Genomic DNA, 13591 nt, shown 5'->3' with positions numbered 1-13591 from the left:
GTTAAATACACAATTAGGTACTAAATATAAATATTGGGTTATTCACTGAAGCATTATTTGCAAAAGACTGAAATTAAACAAATTATGGTACACCCATACAAATACTATGCAGCTGTTAACAAAAAAAGAAGGAGAAAGCTTTTATATCCTGACATAAAACAAAGTTGAAGATGTGCTGTTTTAAAGAAAAAAATTTTAAAAAGCAGGTTTCAGAACAGTATGTTCTCCATGTGTGTTAGGAAAGAAAGAAAATAGAGAAAAAGGAAAAAAAACTGTTTTTTCCTGTTTTGATAGAGCATCTTTGGAATGCCCAAGAAACTAGTAATATTGGTTGCATCTGACAAGCAGAATCTTAGTGACTGAGTTATAGCAGTCAAAGGAAGGTTTCTTGAAATAACTTTGTCCATTTTTAGGGTTTTTTAACCTTATGAATGTATTTTTTCAAAGTTACAAGTATTTTTAAAGAGTGGGCTCTGTTGTTTCACAGCTTTACATATCAAAAAACAACTGTGGCTCTTCTAACAGTTACCTGCTAAAGAGAATCATTAAGCACTCAGCCAAAGCGTGGAAGAATTTAAATGTCCTCCTCCAATTTAACAAATATCGACTAACCACACAACATATAAGTAAGATCTGTTGTGTTATTCTTTCTAATTTCCCAGGATAAAAAGACAATGGCCTCTCACATCCACACAGAAGCAGGGACACGACAAGAGAGCTGACCTCATCAAGGTATCCATTGTCACATTCCAACTTCACGGTCCCAGAACCCTTCGCTGTCAAGAATGATTCCCAAGGCCAAACAGCCTGTATAGGAGACTAGAATCAAAGCACAAGGAACATCTGCTCACTCAACGTCTTGGAGAATACTTCAAGGACATCTTTTTAAAAATCTGGTTCTATTTTAGCCATTACAAGTTATCTGCCAAATGTAATAGATAGATATATACAAGTCACCTCTCATCTCTGTTGGGTAAACAGTAATTTCCACGTAGAGAGAGAGAGTCACAGTATTTTGAATACAAAAGAGAGTGGTAAGCAGGTGGACAGCCTGGAGCAGATACCAGGACCAGCACAATCTGGACTTCTGGAGGACAAAGACCTCTCTAATAGGGCTCCAACCACAGGAAGCACTTACTTGATGATCCTTCATTCTCTTCTTCCTAGAAATAATATAAGCATTCCTGTGGATGTGGGAGAACCCTACAAAGAAGCAGTTACACAGTCACAGTAACACCGATCCCCTGTCCCTATCAGAACACACCAAAACTCAGAAGTCCACGAAAAGACACGTAAGCCTGGAACCCAAATATTTGGGAAACAGTAACAGACCGTCATCTATCTTATACAGTTCCTTGGCTGTGAAAGAAGAAAAGCCCTAAATACATAAAAAGCAGCCATTAGTTCCCGAAAACATTCCTTTCCAAAATCAGAATGGAAAGATGAAATATGCCAGCAAGAGTCAGGGGCCAGAAGAAGAAAGCCCACCTCCAGGGGCTCTGCCCAAGTGTCTCAGAGTGGTTCACGCAATGCTAATGCTGGCCTGCTCTAGCTCCATTCCCTGCCCTCTGCAAAGTGACAAAGATAAGACAGTGTATGCTGACGTCCCAAATCAGCTTCAAACACTAAGAATGCAGCTTGGTTCCACCCGTTTCTGCAAGTTTGTACATGCCCTTTTCTCAGTGAGTCGGCTTTCTCACCTGTAAAATGAGAATCACTCTATCTATGATCTCATACAGCCCTCTCAAAGTTCTCCATCCTATAATTCCATATAATCTCTCAAAAACATAAAAAACATCAGCACCAGAATACCACCTTCTGGGTTACTCCTCCAGAGATGGGATATCACGGTGGTTTAGATCATGTAAAAACCCAAATAAACAGGTGGCAGCTGAGGAGTCTTTCAACCCCCAGAATCCCTGAAAGGCCTTTCGACATCCGGAAAAGGATGACCAGATGATAAGTAAGTCCTGTTCCCACAGAGTCCACAGCAGGACAGACACTCGTAGTCAGAGTACACCAGCCAGTTGTCTTCACTCAAATCCCCATCAATCCTCACCCACCCTCACCCTGGCCACAGACTGTCTCAGACGGACTATTTATTTGCCCTCGATTTTATTATACCCACCTAGAAATCAGGAGACCTGGGGATCTGATGGAATATTAGCAGCCCAGTGTGGATCACAGCTATGCTACGATCTAACCAAGTGTCTCTGGGAGAATCATATGACCTCCCTGGGACCACCTCTTCATCTGTTAAACCAAGGGGGTTTGACTAAATGAGAGAAGCTCTTTTGCAGATAAAACAGTCTGTGTCTATGCCTCCCATGCAGACAAAACCAAAGACACGGCATGTAAACTTGGCCATGTATGGCAGCATAAGGCCGGGTGAGCAGGCCACCTCTGTGGAGTCCCCACTGACGAGGCTCAGTGGGCAGGTCTACAGGAGGAGCTCTAGAAATACAAAGGCTTCCAATACAGGTTTCCAGGCGCACGTACCTTTCCCGCATCCACCAATTCTGCAATGTCATCTAAACACGGACCGCTGGCCATGAAAAATGCCCAACGATAATGGACTCCTTTCCAGAAATGCTAAAAAGAGAAAAACAAAACATGTCAAATATAGAAAAAGATAAAACCTGATTAAATGCAGATTTAGGAAAAAGCATTTTCTGGATGACTACAACAAACATTTCTCATCTCATGCTGACAAAATGAGTTGTGTGCACAGCACCTTAGCACAATGACTGACAAAGAATGGATGCTCCATACATGTTTAATACATAAATAAGTGAACAAAGACATATCCACATTACACAGGCTCTTTCTCTAAACTGTGCCTGATGAACAAGTAAGCACAGGAAAGCTTTCCTTAAAAAGATCGTCTAAATGGGTTTCCTCCCCAGGAGAAATCGGGCTGAGACCTCTAGGCTTTCCCTGCTAAGGTCTGAATAAAGCCCAGAGGCACCGGAAGAGGTTTTCACCAAATTAAAAAATGTTTTGGGGATAAGAAGTCACCAAAATATGATCTTAGACAAGGAGCCCAATCACAGTTTTGTTTTTTCCCCCAGCTCTGACAGGAATAAAGTGGCTTTAAAGGCAAAACAAAGTGCAAAGTTCCTTATACATCATGGCTGAATCTTTCCCTACAGTTAAGGCAAATAAAAGCCATCTAATTGGGGCAATACCTCTCCAAATAAAGATGAGTAAAAATCTTACACCAAGAGGGTTCATGACCCCTCTACAGCCACTTGCAATTGCTATTCTTTGTTTCTTTAATTGAGAAAGGGTCTTGCTATGTTGCCCAGGCTGGTTTTGAACTCCTGGGCTCAAGCAATCCTCTCACCTCAGCCTCCCAAAGTGTTGGGATTACAGGCGTGAGCCACTGTGCCTGGCTGTAATTGTTATTTTTCATGTCAAAGGTAGGGTGGGCAACTATGGAAACAACAAATGAGCTGAGGTTTTCCATGATGCCTCAATGACCTGCCCAACCAAACCTTCATCAGGTGGGAACAAACTGAGATAGTAGAGGGGCAGCCAGTACCACAGTGCTGCCCTCTCCACACCTACCCACACTGTGAGCTGAGCTCAGACTTCTTTTCCATGGAGCTTACACTCAGTATGATATAAGCTACTACCATGGCATGAGGCTGGCAAATGCAATGGAGCCCCTCTGACCCCAACACTTACTAGTTGCATTATTTTTGTGTTTTTTTGTTTTTTGAGTTATGTTATTTTGGTCAGGCTACCCATTTCCTGACCTGTAGGATGGTGGTACCACCACCTAGCTTGCAGGATTGTTGGAAGGATTAAATGAGAATGTATATAAAATGCCTGACACATAGAAAGTATTCTACCAATACTTGTTCAGTGCTGAAAGTGAAGCTTATTGAGGAAAGACTGAGACAATACCTATTCAGTTTAAGAATGAAGAAAGAAAGAAAAAACTAAGCGGTTGCCTAGGCAAAGCTTCCCACTGAGTGTGCCAGGATGGCTAACTGGGTGAGTGGCCCTACAGACCTAGCATCTAACCCAGAAAACCTGTGAGAGTGAAAGGATTCATCATTAGTAATTACTCTAGGACAACAGTTTTAAAGAGAGTCAAACTTACTCTAGAATTGGTGTGATGAGATACTGACTCCCCTTAGCCCTCAGGATAGCCTCCGGAGGTAGAAGTCTCCAGATAGGCTGGTCTTGGAGGAGCAGGGCTTGGTTTGTTCATCACTATTACCCAAGGCAGCCTCAATGTGCTGTTCAAATACTATCATTTTCTATATCTGTCATGGCATGAAAGATGTGGGGATGCACTGGTCTATGCAACTAACTTAAAAAGAAGAGGCCAGCACACTGGCTCACACCTATAATCCCAACACTTTGGGAGACCCAGCTGGGAGGATAGGGGCCAGGAGTTCAAGAGTAGCCTAGGCAACATAGCAAGACTTTGTCTCTACAAAACAAGAAAAAGAGCAAAGCTGTTTGAAGGTTTATGTGGCTAAGTGCCAGAAGCACTGAGAATGTCTCAAGCCTACTGTGGATCCAGTTAATGACAATCACAGATCTGTTCAAATACTTTTCCCTAAGGTCTGGCTTCATAGACTACAATTAAAACATTCTGCTAATTCTGTTTAGAGTATTAAAAAAGGAACAGAAATGGTCACAAGTGCCACATCTATAACTCTTCACAGCATGTGGCTCTGTAAAGTGAAACTTTTGGTCTGCAATAGCAGAATTTGTACATTCTGCTACAAGAGGTCTGTGTTTTTCTCCCTGCAGGCCACTATAAGACAGAAAGTAAACCAAAGCAGGCAGGAGAGTCAGAAGCATGACAATGAGGCTTTAACTTCGTGCACAATCAGAAAGACACTGAAAACTACTTAAAAGGTTTTCACATGAGATTACCACTATCATCTTTCAAGCAGGAAAAAAGAGAATGAAGAGCTGTGCCTGTTTTACTCTTCAAGGACAACTCTGAAGGTTGACTTGTAAGAGGTCTCACTGGAGTACAAACTGTGAAATCTTAAAGAAAACTTAAACTGACTTTTAAAGCACTGGAAAATCTGGGTTTCGTGAAAGACAAAGAAGAGACAAAGGACAGCTAAGAGTCCTTTCTCCACCACAAAGTCCCCTGTGGACACTGTTTCTGGCTACTGTCTGAAGCAAACGGAAATAAAGAACACCACAGTGCAGGGCTTTGGTTTGTTCATCTTTATTACCCGTAATATTTCATAAGAATTGAGTTGTGGTCTCCTCCATCATAGCTCTTTGTTACGGCCTCTAAGTATTTAGTTACTACACAGAACTCAAGAGACCAAAGTTCTAAGTTGCATCCCCTAAAAGGTCCCAAATTAATATCCAGAATAAATTGCTAAAGATAATGATCAAGCCCCTCATCTCACAAACATGGGGCAGCGTTGGCTGGACTGACACAGTAACTCACAACCTTTTCACCACCGAGGAAATTTCTACTGCCTTTTTCCTGAGTCTCAAGTATTTTGCCTAAAAAATGTAGTTTTTTTTTGTTGTTGGTTTTTTTGGTTTTTTTGAGACAAGGCCTTCCTCTGTTGCCCAGGCTGGAGTAGAGTGGCACAATCTTGGCTCACTGCAACCTCCACCTCCCAAGCTCAACCCATCCTCTGGCCTCAGCTTCCTGAGTAGCTAGAACTATAGGTGTGCACCAACACACCTGGCTAATTTTTAAATTTTTTTGTAGAGATGACTTCTATGTTGACCAGGCTGGTCTCAAACTCCTCAAACTTAAGCAGTCCTCCCATTTCTACCTCCCAAATTGCTGGGATTACATGCGTAAGCTACCATGCCCAGACTATCTTTATTTTGTCTATCATGTATTCCATTTTAATTAACATTAATTCATATTTTAAATCAATGAGCTATAATTACCACCAGTTTATCTCATGAAATTATAAAAATGCCTCTGTCCCCAATGTGATGACAACAGGCTACGAGGTAAAGTGGAGAGTAGACTCTCAAGCTCTGCTATTAGTCTGGTAGCTGAGCTGATCTGCCCTGATCTCCAAGGTCACCACTCACCATTGAGTGCAATTTGGGTGAGATGTGTTCAGTGTTGAGCTCTATACAGCCTTGGTAAAAGTGGCCCCGTTCCAGAGTCAGGCTGACTAACCAAGTCCCAGGAACTCCCATAATGCCATTAATAGCTGGAGTTTCAAATTTACACAGAATATGCAGTGTTAGAAGAAGCTGACATGACCCCAGCAAAGGCATGAGTGGAGGCTTACTGAAGTAAAAGTACAACTGCTCTTACTCATAGACTTCTAAAGGTCTGAAAGCCCCAGTCTGGGAATCATTGGTCTATCCCAACACAATGAAAACAGCAGCTGTAAGTTTTCACCTTTATATACAAGAGACTATATGTGTTTAGACATGAAACAGAGAGAGGGCATCAGGTAGAGACAAGAAGGAAGCAGAGACAGAACATCAGATGTCATCGAGAGGCAATAAGTAATAATAAAGGCTAACATTTAATAAGAGCTTTCTATGTACTAGGCGTTGTGCCATGTCTCCATATGGACTACTTCATTTGATCCTTACAACAATGCCATAAGGTAGACGTATTATCAGCCTCATTTTATAAGTGGAGACACTGGGCTTAGAGACATTCGGTAACTTGCACAGGGTTACACAGCTACTAAGTAGAGGTCAGATTTGAACCCAGTCAGTGTGACTCGAGAGTCCATGCTTGCAGCCACTGTGCTTATGCGGCCTCCAAGAGAAGAGAAACTGGCTAGGTGGCAAACCAATTTCTAGCAGCAGGAGGCATGCTTGCAGTCATAAACCAAGACCCTTCTTCCTACCTTTAATGCCTTTGAACCTACAGTGACTCCTGTCTGCAACATGCCATCGGCTACGCCCAATCGGTCCATGTTCAGAAGGAAAGGAGTCACCAAAGTCACATAGGTGGCTCCTGACCATTTCTTGAGAAAATCTAGAGCCCATGTTTCAGTGGATCCGCCAACATTATCAAGGATAAAATCAAACCTGGAGAGGAAGAACCAAATCAAAACATTGTTGTCAGGCTTTACACTGAACTCTGATCCTCCTTCCTTCCCAGCACCACTTGACTTAGGGTTTATTTCAGTAACAAATCTCAAACTGTGCTGCACCTCGCCATCCTGCAGAGGTGGGGCTGCTTTGACAGAGAAGGAAGAACACACCCACTCACTGGATCTGTGACTTTTCTCCAAGGTAAGTTGAATGTGACTAATTTTTGTCATAAAATCACTTCATTTTCTAGTACTTTAGAATGACTTAAGCAAGCAGTTCTGAACAGAAAGTGATTTTGGCTCACTACAATGCACAGCATAACCCCTCACAGCAAAAAAAATTACCCAGCCCAAAATGTCAATAGCTGAGAAACTAAGGTTGCCAAGGTTGAGAAAGTCTGACTTAGATTTGTAAAAAACTGCAAGGCTTTTCATTCACTATATTCTTTGGTGCACACGGATACTCGAAAGTTAAGCATGAGATTTTCACCTACAAGAATAATTTGCTTTTATTCTCTCTACAGTCAGAAATGCTCACGGAACCATCCTCCTCATCTTCTGTAATTTTCTATCATTTGGCTTCAGGTACAGCATCAGGACAATGCAAAAGGAGAAATGGCCTGCTCTAGCATGCCAAAAAAATTCAGCCATAATGGATTCCACAGGAACTGGTAGAGTTTCAACTTCGCACATCTAACCGAAAACTTTTGTAATCACTATATTCTACTGAAACGGGATAAAAACCTAATGAAGCTTTTAAATACTTTTGAAAACAAAGATCTATGTAGAGAATACATGCATATAAATTGAGCAAATCAGTTGATGAATTCCTCTTTGGTAAATCTTTTCTCCCTTCAAATTCATCTGGATGATGTCAAACATTAAAGTTCCTGAAAGCAGCTTTGGCCAACTTTGTGGATCCTGAGTATTTCATGGAACTAAACTAAGGAAGGGCAAATAAAATCTAAGGATATCAAATGCAGGAGCATGATGACCTCAATAGATGACCATTCTTTTCACTAAAAAAGTGTCTGCTTCATTTCCAAGTTTTTAATGAACAAATTTGAGGACACTTGATTTAAGGAAAACTTAAGGCAGCCTGGTATTTAGAACAGGCATTGTCTGAGAAAGAAATGTGGAGGCCAGGTTGTGGATCCAGCTCTCCCAACAAATGACTGGTGGCATGACCTTGAGTATGCAAAAACTCACAAATCATCTGCCCTTCGCTTTCTCAACTACAGCATCATAGGGTTGGACTGAAGGTTTCAAAGCCCCTTCTCGCCATAAAACTCTAAGATTTCAAATACCTAAAATAAGCTGCTATTTGAAAGGAGAAATATACTTATAGGTAGACTGAGAGGTCAAACTCCAGGCAGAAATGACAAAGATCAATTTTAACAAAAGCTATTAAAAAAAAAAGAAGAAGAAGAAGTAATGGCTTGCATTTATAGGCCAGGAAGGTCCCCCTACTAGAAAAGCACAAGCAAAAGAAGTAAGACCACTTGCCAGGAAGAGATGCCGAGGAAGAACGTGTAGCACTGGTTTGGGAGCCTAGACTGAGTATCCTCTAGCCTACCATCTGTCAAGTTCTCCTATTCTCTGGTGACAAATTCCAGACACACATAAAACTAAAGGTAGGTCAGGTGTAGTAGCTCATGCCTGTAATCCCAGCACTCTGGGAGACCAAGGCAGGCAGATCACTTGAGGCCAGGAGTTCGAGACCAGCCTGGCCAACATGGTGAAACTCAATCTCTACAAAAAAAAAAAAAAACCAAAAATTAGCAGGCATGATGGTGTGTGCCTGTGATCCCAGCTACTCGGGAGGTTGAGGCATGAGAATCAGGAAGCAAAGGTTGCAGTGAACCAAGATCGCACCACTGCACTCCAGCCTGGGTGACAGAGTGAGACTCCATCTCAAAGCAACAACAACAAAACCTTAAGGTAGATAGAGGGGAATAGGTAGGACTTGGCCCAGTATCATGTTGCTATTCCTAGAAGCATCAGAAGATACAATTACTGCTTTCTAGAAGTCAAATCTTGGAGACCTGTCATGTCCTCACTCAAGGGGCCTACAGAGGCTTAGGCCCTGATACACAGGCAAGAGGGTAGCTGAAAAAATCTCTGAAAGGGACGATGATAGTCCTTAAACATGCCAGGCATGTTCCTGACATGGCAGCTTTACGTTTGCTGTTCTTTCCAGATGGAACAATTGTTCTCCCAGATTCCTTCAACAACTAAATAAATATTATTGAGTACCTACTGCATGCTACTACACTCTTCCAGATGGAGGGATATAGCAGGGAGCAACACACATACACAAATTCTATTCATATGGCTTGCTCACCAAAGCCTCCACTCGAATGTTGCTTCCTCAATGAGGCATTCCGTAACCTCCCCATCTATAACAGCCTCCGCCCCAGTCTATTTCATTTTGTTTTTCAGAGCACCTACCACTAAAAGCTCCCAAACAAGAACGTAAGCTCCATGAAAATGGGCATTTGTCTTGTTCACCACTGTAACTGGTATATGGAACCCTGCTTGGCAAGAGTAGAAGCTCCCTGAACAGCTGGCTGCTCCTGGGTGCACCACCAAGACCATTGGGAGTTGGTGGCACTGGCTGAGAAAGGCTGGGCAGTGTCAGATAACTACTCCCTTTTTTTCCTTTTTTCTTTTTAAAAATATACTTCTACTCAATGTGGGCAAGAGTAGTTTCCTTCTGAAAACTAATCAAAAAAGGGAAAACCATTGAAAGGGAAGCAGTAAAATAGCTTTCCAAATACTCCTCAGGTGTGTTCTCAGCTTCAGCTTGATGTCGGCTGGATAAAGGTCAGATGAATAAGCCCGAATCAACAGGACCTAAGGGAATTCCTGAATGCATTCCTGTTTGGTACCTCAGGACAAACCACAGCCTGGCATTCAGACACACTGGGAACATCCACAATGCTCCCACTACCAAGATTTAGACTTACAGTGTTTCTCTTAAGGCTTTGTTAAGCCAAAACACGGAAAGTATGTTTTGGGCTATCATGTATTTCATGAACTACTCTATATTCTTCCTGTGGTGACAGATGCCACAGAAGGGAATACATTTCCAATTTTGTCTTCAGGCCTCTTATAAACCAACGTGGTAACTTAAAAATTAGCAAAGACTATGTAAGCAAAGTAGCTTCCTCAGTACCTATCGACATGCTGTTACTGTGTTACATTTACATCTGGAATTAAAACAGAAGCCAACCTAAGTAACTTCTAATGACATGGAATGTTTTCATAAATTCTTCTCTAAGAATCCAACATGATTGTAAAGCCAACAAGCCGTCTCAGACCTGCATCATCAACTGTCCTTGTTCCCATTCCCAGCGTGAACATTGTTCTAATACATACCGTTTTAAGGATTTCAACTGCTCCTCCACACTTCCAGATTTGTAATCAATTACATCATCTGCCCCAAGCTTCCTTACAAGTTCACTGGCATCTTGAGAGCAAACTGCAGTCACATGAGCACCCCATGCTTTCATTACCTGCCACCCCAAAAAAAATTAAAGAAAAAAAAACGAAGAGATTAGAAAAACTGACTGCATTGAAAAAAAATCATTGACACCATGTATACATATATCAGACTAATCTCTAAAGAACTTTAAGTACCTCATCTTAACAAGAACTATAGGAAGCCATCTGTCAGAGACTAGGAAAAATGCTTAAACTTACGTTCACTAAGAAAATTCCAAGAAAGAGATCTCATTTTCTCTACATGAGACAGCCAGCCACCGTGTTGTCATGAAGTTATAACTAATTCACTTAGAGAGGGATTCACTGTCTCACCAGTAACAGAAAAGACAGGAGTTGAAAGCCTCAAATTTAGCACTTTCAAGGATAGCAAAGTTAAATGGCCCAAAAAAAGCACGTCTTCAGAAAAATGACTTTAAAATGTATCCAGAACGTTAGAATGCCACATATCATCATTTGCATCTCCAGTAAGTGTTAACACAATACTGAATCATACAGTGTTTCAAAGTAATGAGCTATTAAGTAATAGGTAATATATGAAAAGGCTCTCTTAAAAAGAAAAGGAAGAAACTATAACCATTTTATCCTAAAAACTTGGAGTAAGAAAACCTCAACAAATGGTACCTAGGTTTTAAAATGCAGATGCCTTATATTTAAAAATAATTAGTTATAACTAGATTTACATTAAAAGGAGAGGCTGGGCAAGGTGGCTCATGCCTGTAATCCCAACACTTTGGGAGGCTGAGGTGGGCAGATCACAAGGTCAAGAGATTCAGACCATCCTGGCCAACATGGTGAAACCCCGTGTCTACTAAAATAATAAAAATTAGCTGGGCATGGTGGCTGGAGTGCAGTAGTGCAATCTCGGCTCACTGCAACCTCCACCTCCTGGGTTCAAGCAAATCTCCTTCCTCAGCCTCCCGAGCAACTGGGACTACAGGCACATGCCTGATTTTTATAGTAATCGCCTCCTCGTATTTCAAAAAGTTTTATCACCCAACTATGCGTTCTCTAGACATTATAGTCTTGTGCATTTTTAAAATGATATGTTTTAAGTCTCTCTTTTTTTAATTTTTTTTTTTTGAGAAATAAATAGTCTCACTCTGTTGCCCAGGCTAGAGTGCAGTGTCATGATCTTAGTCCACTGCAACCTCCACCTCCCAGGTTCAAGCGATTCTCCTGCCCTCAGCCTCCCGAGTAGGATTACAGGCACATGACACCACACTGGACTAATTTTTGTATTTGAAGTAGAGACGGGTTTCACCAAGTTGACCAGGCTGATCTTGAATGCCTGACCTCAAGTGATCCACCCGCCTTGGCCTTCCAAAGTGCTGGGATTACAGGTATGAGCCACTGTGCACGGCCTTAAGTCTCTTTCAACATAGGCTCTTGTTCTATCCCTTTTTTTTTTTTTCTTTTCTCTCTTTTTATTGCATTTTAGGTTTTGGGTTACATGTGAAGAACATGCAAGATTGTTGCATAGGTTAACACATGGCAGTGTGATGTGCTGCCTTTCTCCCCATTACCTATATGTGGTATTTCTCCCCGTGCTCTTTCTCCCCAACTCCCCACCCCCTGCTGTCTTATAATTTATCTGTGGAACAATCTAGGCCATTTGATCTGTGGAGTTTCCCAGAGTCTGGAATTTCTGACTGCACACCCACGGGACAGTTCCACACGTTGCGCTGTCCTCTTTATTTTCTGCAACTTGGCAGATGGATCTGGAGACTAGATCAGATTCCATTTCAATCCCTTTAGGAAAACTATGGACAGTGTCTGGCAAAACTAGAGGGGCACATCATGTCTGGTTGAGGCACTCCTTAGTATCTTAGCAACTGTCAGTGCTTAATACTTAAATATCTGTTTATTGGTGGTTGTGAAATAGTAATCATCTAATTCTACTTCTTTTTATTTAAGTAGTTGAAATATTTTATTTTTTTTTGCCGGTGAGCGGGGGGAGCGGAGTCTTGCTCTTTGCCAGGCTAGAGTGCAGTGGTGTGATCTCTGCTCACTGCAACCTCCACTTCCCGGGTTCAAACGATTCTCCCTGCCTCAAGCTCCCGCGTAGCTGGGATTACAGGTGTCCACCACCATGCCTGGCTAATTTTTGTATTTTTCGTAGAGATAGGGTTTCACCATGTTGGCCAGGCTGGTCTCGAACTCCTGACCCCTGGTGATCCACCCACCTCGGCCTCCTAAAGTGCTGGGATTACAGGCATGAGCCTCTGTGCGCAGCCTGAATACTTTCACAAAGTAACACTGCCCCTCATTATATTATTTGATCTACTCAATTACACAGTTCATGTAGGAAAGGCAAGACAAATGCTTAACCGTTTCTCTTTATCATTTATAAGATAATAAATTGGTTCCCTTTCATCTTCCAAAACAGACCTCTTTTGAAAAAAGTATCATGAACGCATGGATTTAAATATATTTAAAAGGTTTCAACTCAGTGTAATGGTCGTTATTATTACTAAAGCTCAAATTGTTACATCTTTGGGCATTTCTTTAAGTTAGCTCTTGAGTCTTTATATGACCTGACTAGTCTTTGATAGCTTTCAATGTATTCCAGGTTATTCTTGTATATTTGCACCCTAGATCTGAAATCAGCTACTTCTCTGTGAAGCCCTGCCTTGTTTTAATGAGAAATGATATTTCAAGCGATGACTTTACATATACACATACACAAAATATTTCTTGAGTTCACATTGATACAACCCATTCTAATTTGAGACTACAAAATCTCAGCACTTGGCCAGGCGCAGTGGCTCAAGCCTGTAATCCCAGCACTTTGGGAGGCCGAGGCGGGTGGATCATGAGGTCAAGAGATCGAGACCATCCTGGCCAACATGATGAAACCCCGTCTCTACTAAAAATGCAAAAAAAAAAAAAATTAGCTGGGCATGGTGGCATGTGCCTGTAGTCCCAGCTACCCGGGAGGCTGAGGCAGGAGAATTGCTTGAACCCAGGAGGCAGAGGTTGCAGTGAGCCGAGACTGCGCCACTGCACTCCAGCCTGGGCTACAGAGCAAGATTCCATCTCAAAAAAAAAAAAAAAAAAAAAAAAAA

The 13591-nt window shown here is 41.8% G+C and overlaps 1 protein-coding gene across 2 annotated transcripts in view; it reads right to left on the bottom strand.

Annotated features, from left to right (window-relative positions):
* Window positions 1-13591, bottom strand: part of RTN4IP1 (reticulon 4 interacting protein 1) — a 56756-nt gene that overhangs the window by 9066 nt on the left and 34099 nt on the right. For both annotated transcript variants that reach the window (XM_032275135.1, XM_032275136.1), the window contains exons 6-8: window positions 10401-10537; window positions 6831-7014; window positions 2500-2592 (exon numbers count right to left, since the gene is read on the bottom strand). In XM_032275135.1, coding sequence (XP_032131026.1) covers window positions 2500-2592; window positions 6831-7014; window positions 10401-10537 — 414 coding nt within the window. The remainder of the gene's footprint in view (window positions 1-2499; window positions 2593-6830; window positions 7015-10400; window positions 10538-13591) is intronic.

This window comes from Sapajus apella, unplaced genomic scaffold (genome assembly GCF_009761245.1).
Source record: "Sapajus apella isolate SASKATOON/1434 unplaced genomic scaffold, GSC_monkey_1.0 scaffold6, whole genome shotgun sequence".
In the NCBI taxonomy this organism is placed as follows: Eukaryota; Metazoa; Chordata; class Mammalia; order Primates; family Cebidae; genus Sapajus; species Sapajus apella.
Note: the sequence above shows the minus strand (reverse complement) of the source record. Positions and strands in the feature narration are given on the sequence as shown.